Raw genomic sequence first — 12,350 nt, 5'->3', positions numbered from 1 at the left:
ATCCGAAAGCTTGCAGAAGTATTTGCTGTTGGGCTAGTTGGTTCATCATAATTTTTTTTGAATGGCGCAAAAGAACAAACACAGGAAGACACGGAGACAGAAAGAGGCGCTCTTTCTGTCTCCGTGTCTTCCTGTGTTGGTTCCTTTGCGCCATTCAAAAAATCTTCTGCCAAAAGCTGGCGTATAACTGACAAAGTGCATTTTAAAAAATAAATTCAGAAGAATTACCCCTTCCGGAATGTGTAGAATACGGATTTTTACTTTCAGGAAAAATTCCACGGCCACTGTAGCTCACAGATGTAAGAACTATTTTCAGTCTTTTGGTAGAGACCTCGGAGACGATGAGGCGACGACGGTAAGGTAGGATATGTATGAAAATGAAATACAACACACATGTGCTTGTTTACGTAATTTTCCTTTAGTTGCAACGTAAAGTCCAAACAAGAAGGAGCTCACATTACATTTAATGTGTTTCATTTGAATAGCTTCTAAATGAAAATTTCTCAAACGAAAGATAACAAAATCCCTGCAAACGCCCACTCCACCAAGTCAGCAGTCATTACTGGTGTCGACGATGGCAAGTCCGAAGGCATCTGTCTCCTGCGTAGAAGAATGAGAAGTTCTTGAGCCTGCGAAGCTTGCTCACCATACTATACTTCAATTCATTTATTTTCAACTCGAGGTTGAAGGCCCCCAGGCAAAAAAGCTGTTCTACGACAGCTTGAAAGGTGCCTGGGGGCCCATACAAGGCAGAAGTGGTTACAGACTAAATTACAGTGTCAGTACACATCTTCAAACAATCATTCGAACTATAGAATACAATAATTAACAAAACAATTGTTGTTAATGACAATTTCAGGTGATCGGCGTTCGGCCTCAATTCTTCCTGAACATCAGAAAACATAGCGGAATTATAAGCAAAGGTTTATGTCTGTCCGTGATACCAGATTGCTTTTCAAAGGCGTTTTAGTTCACATAACATTTGAAAACAACAGCAAACGGCCGAATTCAAACCCGAACACGCGGATCCACTATTTTTCCAGAGCGTTGTGCGGTATTCATAGCAGAGTTTTTTTCTCTCGCTGTGCTCTCTCTGCAGTACCTCTCCCTATAGCTAATATTTTTTTTTAAACTTTCGAACGCCCACCACATTTGCTTCCTTCAAGAGCCAAGTATCACTTCAGCTCGATAGTAGAAGCCTTACCAATTTGTCTAAAGCTGAAAGCGCTCTAAATTTGTTTCATTTTGCTTCTCAAAAATAGTGTTAACACTGAAGCGAACATAGAAGACCGGGTGTTAAGAGATCGGAGTTACGCTATCCATAGCCCGGTTTTAGAGCTTTTCGCTCTCTGCGTCATCTGCTGGCAGAGATGAGTTTCACATGCTTGAGCTTAGGGACTCTAGTGGCGCCTGGCCCGAAGAGTGCACAAGCTACCTACAAGTTACTCACAAATTTGACCACAAGCAGTAATCGTCCGCGGAACAAAATCAGAAAGGAGCTGTTTCTTACGTCATGCCTACTTCTAACCGTGGAAAACTGCGCCTGTGCTCGCAAGAAAGGCCGCTTCCAAAACCAAATCATTAATCGAGAAAGAATGGCTTATGTCCCGCCAGAAGGCTTAGAAATCATCATCCTCACAGACATACGGATTTGTGGCTGCGACATTTGCTTTCCAATGTTTGTTCCACGCCTCACGGGCGATGTCATGCCCACTGAAAAGCTGGTAAGTTCTTCGTATGGAAGCCAAAAGCTGCGGCCCCAGAGTCAGGCGCGGCACAGACAAAGCAGTTGTTTACCTCTTGAATGTTGGCCAGCAGTCACGGTTACAGAAAACGTCCTTTGACGCTTGCACTGTGGTAGCGAAAGAGCAAACTCCACAAAACTGGGTTAAAACTTCCCTGTGCGGGGATCAATTGAGGGATGGCAGTGGCCCCTTTAAATACTGCTTATGCAATTCATTTGTGTCGCGGCGTAGATTATGTTGACGTTTCCGTGACGACACAACACGCACTGACGCCGCTTGGTAAATGTACGAAGGACAGCCAACTTAAATGTCGGAAGCTATTTTTGTTTCGTTCAATATCTAGAGCGCTGTGGTTCATTCAAAATTTTTAAAAACATCTCAAACGTTCTATGTAAAATGTGCAATGACACAACATGACCTTTTGCCATGAAAAAAATTCAAAAGCTGATTAGTTATTTTCAGTTAATGGTATTTTACTCCTTTCGTTAATCATGCCAATAGTTGACACCACAGCACACATGTTCCGCTGGCGCGGCAGTAACTGACGAAAGCGGTATTCATTTTACTAGGATAGTTGCTCCGCATTTCCTATTGCTATCATCAATAATGGTCTCGCATTTGCGCTAGACTGCGCAGTCTAACGAAGAAGAAGTTGCAGCGTGGTAGGCATGGCTGAAGAAGCTTAGGTGCACCAAATTTATAGATGTATATCTCACTAACAATTCGTTCTTCAGTCTCAAATTCCTATTGTTTGGCGAAAATCCTGTCCAAGCGTATATACGCGTCGTATCTATTATTAAATGCCTCTGGGCTCTGGTGCACCACACCTTTGAGATTTTCACACCAGCAGAGCAAAATAATTACTGGCTGTGGCAATTGAGTCCGGATAGTTAGTTTGTAGATCTCCTAGTTCTCCCTTATTGCATTTATAGTAATGCGTTTTTCCACCTCTGACTTGAATATGCCTGACGACCATTAGGCGAACCCTAAATGTAGCTCGAACTGGAAAATGGAAGTTTTTGAAGGTTTGAAGGTTTGAAGGTTTATTTCCGCAACTAGGTGTTGCGAGGACAGCCAGGGAAAAAGCTGTATAGACAGCTTGAGAGGTCCTGGCTTCCTCTTACAGTGCAGCATTGACGGCGGCGGAATAGGACATCAAACAAATAGTAAGAAAAAACTCGTATGTTCTGTACATAGAATGACACATGTACGTTCAGTAAGCAGTACATTCTGCTTGTAAAAGAAAAAAGAACTATATTAGGTCAAAGAGACTATAAAGGCAAACACTATGGTATCTAAACTACAAGGGCAACGATGGTATCGAGCGAAGAAATAATTATGAGGGCGCTGACCACCAGCAACTAGAGCGAAGAAACAGAATAAATAAAACCATGACCATCTGCATATATTTCTCTACTTTTAACGATCACTCTCTCTATGAGCATCGACAGCTAGGTGCAACAAGTTTTGGGCGCATGCACTCTGCAATTCGCGCACCGCCGCTCGTGGAACACGTGTACCCAGCAGGCTGGAAATTTAGAAGTGTGTCTGGCTTCTTTAGTTGGGAACGTACGCACGGTGCGCTTATAAACAGATTAAGATTTCTCCTTGCAAGATATATACCAGCGGCCCATACCGCTATGGAGGAGATAGAGTTTCTTGTCGCCTGTAGATCTGTTCAAGATGCTGACACCAGCGACCATCTTTCATTTTATGGAGACAGGTACGAGCCACATACATTGTGCCTCGTGTGCGCTGATCACTTCAATATGCTGGGTTACGGGCTTATCGTTACTGAACTTCTTTATGAACAGCGATAGAAGAGAGCGTTACATGCATAGGGAAAGCCCTCATCTTGTTCCCAATTGCCTTCCAAGAAAGCTATTCAAATTGTTAACATGCGCACTCTGGACGTGAGGCATGATGAGCTAGGACAATCGCCTGTCTCAGACAAGCACGAGGAGAATTGTTACATAAAGCAAGGTGAAGCGGACAGAGTAGCAATTTTTCTATCAACTGCAATACCCGCCAACTGCCTTTCAACGTAAAATAATAGCTTCATTAGTGTTCTCCACGCTAAAAACAAACCACCTTTTGGTTCAGTTCTTTATTGATTCGTGGTTTATGCTGGTTTGATGTCCCAAAGCGACTCAGGCTATGAGGGACACTGTAGAGAAGGCCTCCGAAAATTTCGACCACCTGGGGTTCTTTAACGTGCACTGAGATCGCACAGTACACGTGGCTCTAGAATTTCGCCTCCATCGAAATTCGAACGACGCGACTGGGGTCAAATTTCCGTTTTTCGGTTGAGTAGCGGGGTGCCATAACCACTGAGGCACTGCGGCGGCACTTCTTTGTAGACAACTGAGCTAACCAACCAGGTCTTTTTTGCGTTTTTCATCCACTGAGCCCTGCCCTATTCTGACGACATAACTCTAAATCCACAAATACTCGCATCACCGAGATTTAACTTTTTACAGCGTAGTTATAAGAAATTAGTCGTTGTGGAAAGAAAAAGATAAAAAGTCTGCCACCGAAATAAATAAACAATGCCGAAATGGCTGAATGCTCTCTATGACATTATTTGCTCCCTTGCCGCAAAGCGTAGCGACGTATCTTTCACGATTTATGAGAGAAAAAAACTGCCGATGATTACGTTACTTCTAATGCGAAATTTGATCGCAGCTCATCAGCTGTGTCAGCTTTCCTATAGATTAAGGCAAAGAATTCGAGCAAGACATGTGTGTACAATCACAGACAACTTGTTATATTTCACACATTTTGCTTTTCACGAAACACTCGACTAACAGTTCTTTATTGGCATGAAGGAACCTTTGTAGACGGAGAAATAGCTGGAAATATGCTCAACTTGCTGCATCAATGCCTGGTTTTCAAAGACGAGGTCTGCGCAAGTATTTCGCGAGGTTGTCACAGCTGTGGGAGCCGTTATGAGCGAGAGGAACGGGATATTCCCCGCATAAGTTGTAAGAAAGTCCCGCTTGTCTTTATATCTACATTAAAGTCCCCACCCACCCTGCCACCCTGGCAGGTGGCAGCGTTTCTGGCAAAACGTTGTCAATGCCAAAGCATACAGCGCACATGTGTCACTACCGCCACGTAGCTTAAAGCACGATTAAGGTGTCCATTGTTCCAAGAGGGCAGTTATGCGCTTCCCTCTGGGTCAGGTGTCCACCGAGATGTGTGAGACAGATACTGCGCATCTCCATTCGTCAAAAACAAATTTACAAATTTTACCCTCTGCTTTCCAAGCCACCGCTCTATTGCTTTCGCAGCTGTGGGAGACAGATACTGCGCATTTCCTTTCCTCAAAAAGTACACTTTTGAAATTCTAAAGTGTGATTGGCGATAGCCTTGAAGTCAACCAACTGCCGCTTCCCCGAACCGCTGGGCGCGGAATCACTGGGCCGTTTCGGAGCTATACGTTTCACTCGTTCGACTGCAACGAGACATCTGGCGAACGAGCGGCAGTGTAGCTGCCACCGCCGACGCGCGAGCGCTCTTTCTACTGCTACTGTGTGACGTCATGGTTGCTATGCACAGCTGCGTCCCCCACAGGCGCGCCGGTTGCTGAGGGGAGGAGGTTGCGCTTTACTTACTCCTTTGCAAGCACCCGATCCATTGGTTTCGAAGCTTAAAGGGTGTCCACTGCTGGTTACAACGGACAACGGCGACGGTGACGCCGCGAAACGCAGAAACAGACGCCTAGGAGCTGCGCTCTAAAAGGTTTGCAATGATGTGAAACACCAGATACACAAAGTAATCACCAAGCGACATGTCACTCCCGGCCAGTTATGCTGAAAATCAAGCCGTGGCTTCCTTCTGGTGTTGTTTTGGGCATCTAGCTACTTTGCAGCAACGGTGTAGAGTTAGATAATGCGCCTCGCGTGCCAGAAGACCGTGGTTCGAATCGCTCAGATGCGCAATTCTTCACCGGATAAAAAAAAATTCCGCGTGTCAGTGGAATTGGATAACCAGGATAAGGGAGAGTCCTGATCACAGTGACCAGAACCGACAAGGCTCTCTCTCTCACCAAAACACGATTTGACCACGTTGGGGTACGTGGCCACAACCTCCAGTATGAATACAACAATATGAACGTTGCAACTGACGAAGGCGGAGGTCACACCTGTGACACACAGTTGAGGGTGCCAAGAATCTCTGGGCTACGAACTTAGCCCTGCTGGAAACGAAAACTGGCAACATTTAACGCTACAACCTTATCTAGTGAGGCTTGTCCCGAGCACTTAGAGGAACTAGCGGGAATTAAGGTACAGTTCTTAGTGAGGCTAGGAGGATAGCCGAGATGTATACATTGCTAAAAGGCCGGGCGTGTACTCTGCTATTGCGGATTATTGGACAGACGAGAACTATTGCGGGATTCCTCATCAATCAGGATAGAGCTGGTAACATAGTGGAGTTCTATTGTATTAATTAGAGGGTGGCAGGTGTCGCAATTAGTCTGACTAACAGGCAAAAAGTGAAGGCGGTATAGGCCTACGCCCCTACATCAAACCATTATTACCAGATCGTCGAGAGCTTCAAAGAAGCAGTTTTTTTGCAATGAGCGAAGCAAAAACACAGTACACTGTACTCCTTGGCGACTTATAAGCTAAGTAGGCAACAAACAGGCCCAAGACCAGACAGGCGGCTATGCCGTAGGATCTAGGAATAACTGAGGGTAGTTACAATTCACTGACCATGGATACCTTCTTCCCAAAACGAAATAACATGAAGTGCACATGGAACAGCCCGAATGGTGAGACTGAAATTGAAATAGACTTCATACAATGTGCTCACCCTAGCATCTTGCAGGATGCGGAGGTCCTCGGAAAGGTGCATGTAGCGCCCTCAGGATGGTAAGGTTCCAAATTAGCGTCGACTTGAAAAGGAAACAAAAGAAACTAGTGAAGCGCAAGCCCATTAAAAGAGTTAGCGGCAAAAGGGAAGGTAGAATCCCGGATATCGCTGCAGAAAAGATGTTCGGCATTACCTCAGGGTGACCACATTAATGTTCATGCAATGAACAATAACCTCAACGCTCTCATTATAGAGTGCGCAGCAGAAGCAGGCGTTAGGGTGATCTGACAGGATACCTGCAAGTTTTCTCAGAAGAAGAAAGATCTGATTATGAATACCCAAGGGTGACAGCATAAAACCCAAAAGACAGTAGAAGCCTAAAAGAGAGAGAATCGAGAATGCTCCAAAGAACGGAGGAGGCCTAAAAGCAGTGAAGAGGAACCAGGCATAGGAAACAAACAGATGTATGAGTTCACAGACAAAGAGAGCAACGTAATTAGTAATAGGAGTTAGATAGTTAAAGAAGTCTAAGAGTTTAATTACATATATACTCGGTAGGCAATGCAATAAGGACGTTTATGAGAGTAGCAGTAAAGGACAGCAACCAGATATCCCACCATTGTTGAATGAGGAAGTACAGAAAGCCTCGGGAGCAATGCAAAGGGGGAAAGGAGCTGGTGAGGATCAGGTAACAGCAGATCTGTTGAAGGGTAGAAAGGAGATTTTGCTACCTAGTCAGACTGTAAACGCAATGCCGTAAGACCTTGAGCGTACCAGAAGCTTTCAGGAACACTGAAATCATCTTAATCATTAAGAAAGGAGACGTAATTGACTTAAGAAATTGTAGATGATCAAGTTACTTGAGTTATCTGCAAGGACTTTACAAAGTAATCGCAACTAGAGTCAGGAAAACCTCAGGCTTCAATATGCAAAATGATCAGGCAGGCTTCTGTCAACGATACAAGAATATGAGTCATATTCACAGTACCAACAGGTGGTAGAGAAATGCACAGAATATAAACAACCCTTATACATAGCATTTATAGATTATGAGAAAATATTTTCTTCAGTCTTAACTTCAGCAGTCAAACGGGCATTGCGAATCAGGGTTTAGCAGAGCCTTATGCATTAATACTGAAAAATGTCAACCATGGTTGCACAGCCACCAGAGTCCCGCGAAAAAATTATCAATAAAATTCCAATTAAGAAGGGTGTCAGGCAGGGAGACATGATCTCGCCAAGGCTGTTCACTGCCGTTTTACAGGAAGTATTCAGAAGACTGTGAAATAACAGGAGGTAGCCGGCGGGTAGTGGCAAACCGAAAAATGAGCCTCTATTGCTTGCTGCTCCTTGCTTTGAAACGAAGCCGCTAAGGGTGACTCCGCATAAAGTCTCAGAGTGTAACACATGTAAACCGTCTTGCTGCAGCTATGTATCAGCGCGCGCGCTTGATAACTCTCCATCACGCTGCCTCATAACACTACAGCCTGTACAAGGTTGAGTTAGGGATAAGAGTTTATGGAGAATAACTTAGTAGTATCTGATTCACTAAAGACGTTAGCTTGCTAAGCCATTCAGAACATGAGCTGCAAAGCATGATCATTGAGTTAGAGGGGCACAGCAGAATGGTGAGTCTAAAATTAAAATTCAGAACAGCAATTTATGTTCAACAGCCTCGGAAGGGAACCGCAGTTTGCAGTTTGTAGCGAGGGTTTAGAATTGGTAATAGAATACGTCTACTTAGGAAAGGTAGTGACCTCAGATATGGATCACGGAAGAGAAATAACTGGAAGAATAATACCGATGGAGCGCATCACGAATGGCAGTGTACCACTGTCTGATATCATGAACGGCAGTTTACCACTATTGCTCAAGAGAAAAGTTTATAACACCTGTATCTTAACAGTACTCACCTACGTAGCAGAAACATGGAGCCTAACGAAAAACATTCAAACTAAGTTAAGGACTATGCGGCTAGCTCTCGAAAGGAAAATGTTAAGTACATGTAAAGTACCTACAGCAGAGTGGTTGGGTAACAAACATGAGTTAATGACACCCTAGTCGAAAGCACCAGGAAGAAATGGCCGTGGGAAGGGCTTGTAACGAGAAGGGAAGGGCTTGGACGATGGTCCTTAAGGGTGACGGTCTGGATTACAAGGCAAGCGCAGCAGTAAGTTATGTGGGCGGAGGAGAATAACAAGTTTGCGGGTACAAGGCAGCCGCAGCTATCACAGGACAGGATTAATTGGAGAGGTATGGGAGAGGCCTTTACTCTGCAGTGGACGTATAGTCAGGCTGATGATGATTATAATGCTCTTGCTTTCGCCGTCTTACCAAGGGGCGAGTCTACCGGCAAAGGGTTTGTATGCAGTGCCGCCTAATCTCCCATATTTTTGGCAATTCAACGGAGAGTTGTGTACAAGCGCATATAAAACGTCACTCACCCTCCCGCACGGCAGCAGTCGCAAATGGAAACCGCTCCGTCCGAAGGTTACAACGCTGCGGCCGGATGCCCTCGGCGAAACAACAGTACCAACACGGGCACGCCGATGATGGCCACCGCTGCTAAGGTTACCAGGGAGAGCGTCCCCACTCCACAGGGTGGAGATGCTTGGAGCGCAACATCCCAAGGACCGCTCGCTGTCTGCACGAGAGGTGCAAAGAAACAACTACTGAGTTGTAGTCTTGCTGTGGATGTCTATAAACATGGCTGCATTTGATATTCTTCAGACGATGGTAGTACAGAAAAGGGTGGTATTTGGTGGTCATGGCGACATGAGAAACAAGACATTTTCCTGCCCTACTACCTGGTCAAAATAGTTATGATAGCTCGAGGGTACATAAAGGAAACGTTTCCACAAATCTGCAAAAAATAAAGCTCAGATACACGTTACAGTACACCGCTTTGCTATTTTTAAGTATTATGCCTGTTTTTTCAGGGAACCAATTATGGACTGTGCTTGCGATGTTGCTGCCAGTTCCGCCATTCCAGGGGTGTTTTGCAGGAAAAAACAACACATCTGCCATAAAGGGCTCATTTCGCACAGGGCACTCCGCACGCCGATCTTTCGGGTAGCCCTCTCCCCGACAGTCAGCGCATGCGGACCTCGAGGCAAACGAAAAACAAATTTCCCCAAATGGCACAGACTGCGAGCTGAGATGCCTGAAATTTAAAGCGAAAGTCAGCTCAAATGCCAGCTGTGTGTTTCAAGGTTTTAATTGGTTTGAGGAAAAAGCGGCAAAAGTACCTACGTTTTCTCCAACCGCAATATACGATAATAACCAGCTGGTGTGAATCAGGGAGTCATTTTTTAAAGAGTTGAGCGATTGATTGCGCCCCAACGAAACTTCACCTCTCTATGTGCCGCACACACCTTGACCATGTGGGTTTGTCCACCGCTGAACCTATTTCCCAGCACATTGCTCATTACTTTAGTGCGAGGCAAAGATCTAGAACTACCGCGTTTTAAAACCCGCTAACATTTTCTCTCATATGTCGGCTGCACCGCTGTGATGCTGCATGTTGACTATGTAAGATATTGTAGTGGAGGGCTTTGGTTAATTTCTAACACCTGGAGTTCTTGAACCTGCACGAATATCGCAAAGCAGAGTGATATTTAACGCGGCCCTACCGAAATACGGCCGTCGCGGCAGAGACCTCGAGCGAGGCTGCTTCCACCTACCACGTGCTCAAACGCATAACGCTTTAACTGCTGCACCCCCTGGGCGGGCAGAAGACCGCTCAATTCTGTCTGAAACTATCGTAACCAAGGCACTCAATAGCCGTGTAGTGGTCAGGTAGGTGTGAGTGCCAGGCCTCTATAGAGCCGCTTCGGTTGAGTCCAGCTTATTCCTTGACGACGGCAGCAAACTTCTCAGTACTGCCGTTCGTCCCCACGATATCAATACCCGCCATATTTTATTGATTTAGATTTGCGTCCTCATCCTCTATGACGCAAACCCGAACCGCCTAATCAATGCCAGCTGAACTAAACACTGCCAGAGATTTTCAGCGGCGGCCGTGCCTCAGGCATCTAGGAAAAGGTAAATATTAAATACTGCATCGATTATTACACTTGGAGTATTATCGTTCAATAAAGACAAAAATTCCCTGTCCTCCCGGCCAATAATAATGCAATACGAAAAGTTTGTTGGATCAGGAGCGAATGCTACGCACTCTATGAAAGTTTCTTACTTTCTACAAATTTTTTGAAAATAGAAAGCTTCAACCGGAAACGGGTGATAGAACTTGAGCAATGCCCCGCTACTATGCATCACAGATAAGAAAACCACCATAAAACGTATTTACGCTGACTAAGACTGAAGAGCGTGCAACTGCCCGATATCAAAGTCTGCGAAGTATATCTAGCCGATGCTTTGCTGCGGTGTGTTTAAGGACGCAAATGGTGTACGTTAAGGGAATTGCTATGCATTAGAATCACAGCGAGAAACTAGTGTCAGTCACTGTGTGTGCAGACATCTCTCTCAACACATTTCCTTTGCATTCTACCTCTTCCTTTCCTTCAAATCTCCTTTCCCCATATGGAATACTACACCGGGGTCCTATTTTCGCCGGATCACTACCCAAGCAGCACATGACATCGGTCCAATGTAGGATCTGAGTTGGCAAACGACAGCCCTGTGAAGGCCCCGCGTTGCCTCTGTTCTCCCAGCCTTGGCTCAGCCATTTTTAGAAGTTGGCAGTATTGGACCAGTTTCTCGGACGTTCTCCCAGCCTTGGCTCAGCCATTTTTAGAAGTTGGTAGTATTGGACCAATTTCTCGGACGTTTTCCCCGCCTTGGCTCAGCCATTTTTAGAAGTTGGTAGTATTGGACCAATTTCTCGGACGTTTTCCCCGCCTTGGCTCAGCCATTTTTAGAAGTTGGTAGTATTGGACCAATTTCTCGGACGTTTCACCCGCCTTGGCTCAGCCATTTTTAGAAGTTGGCAGTATTGGACCACTTTCTCGAATGTTTCCCCTGCATTGACTTTGCCATATTTAGAACCTGGCCAATTCCTGCAATAGGCAACGCAACTTTGAAGTGCCGACTGCTATGGAGCATCATGCAGTTGCTATTGTGACTTCTTAGTTTTCTCAATTGCGGCGATAGGCGCGATATATATATATATAGCTCGCACATTGTTAATTATTTATTAGCATATATAGTCCGGGGCGTAGATAATGATATCTTCGTAAAAACCCGCATAACCTCCTGTGAGATTTTTTAAATCTCAGTTTTTTAAACTAAAATATGCAAAGTTGCATGCATGTGTGCGATTATTTCCCCCTTTAAGGTTGTGGTCTTCGTTCTGTGTAAATGTAAAAAGTCCAGTCGTGCAATGAAAGAATGCGAGTCGGAGAAACATATATGCAGCACCGATTTTCAGGCCTGAATTTCAAAAACTATAAATAGCATTTTATAAAAATAACTTCTCGACTCTAACGTTAAATACGCTGTACCTTGATGTGCTTGGGCGTCGCAGTTAATGCGGTATACCTGCAGAACAGCACCAAAACATATATGTATGGCGCAACGTGTCGAGCACTCCATTAAAGCAGGAATGGGTAAAGAGTAACGTGCGTTTGCTCCATGATAGGACAGCGCTGACCATGCGCTTATATAAGAGATACATATAGCTTAAGAAAAAAAACGTTACATCGTCTGCGGGAACTCGAATTGGAAGAATGCGAAGGCATTGCGCCTCCACGGTACTCGTTCTCTCCCTTTGCCTCGTATGCAGCCCATATGAGTTATATGTGTCAGTATATGTGCCTCATATGAACA

At 45.0% G+C, this 12,350-nt stretch overlaps 1 protein-coding gene across 2 annotated transcripts in view; it reads right to left on the bottom strand.

Moving 5' to 3' along the window:
- Window positions 1-317: 317 nt before the first annotated feature.
- The window catches only part of LOC149353988 (uncharacterized), a 55,976-nt gene continuing 43,943 nt past the window's right edge, over window positions 318-12,350 (bottom strand). For both annotated transcript variants that reach the window (XR_016289623.1, XM_089577439.1), the window contains 3 exons: window positions 9,008-9,207; window positions 6,564-6,645; window positions 318-600 (listed from right to left, as the gene is read on the bottom strand). Coding sequence is in view for 1 of the 2 variants with exons in the window: in XM_089577439.1 (XP_089433565.1) it covers window positions 9,055-9,207 (153 nt within the window). In the remaining variant the exon portion in view is untranslated. The remainder of the gene's footprint in view (window positions 601-6,563; window positions 6,646-9,007; window positions 9,208-12,350) is intronic.

This window comes from Amblyomma mixtum, chromosome 3 (genome assembly GCF_055824585.1).
Source record: "Amblyomma mixtum isolate Tamu chromosome 3, ASM5582458v1, whole genome shotgun sequence".
NCBI lineage: Eukaryota > Metazoa > Arthropoda > Arachnida > Ixodida > Ixodidae > Amblyomma > Amblyomma mixtum.
The sequence above is the reverse complement of the archived record's forward strand: the minus strand, read 5'-3'. Positions and strand labels throughout refer to the sequence as shown.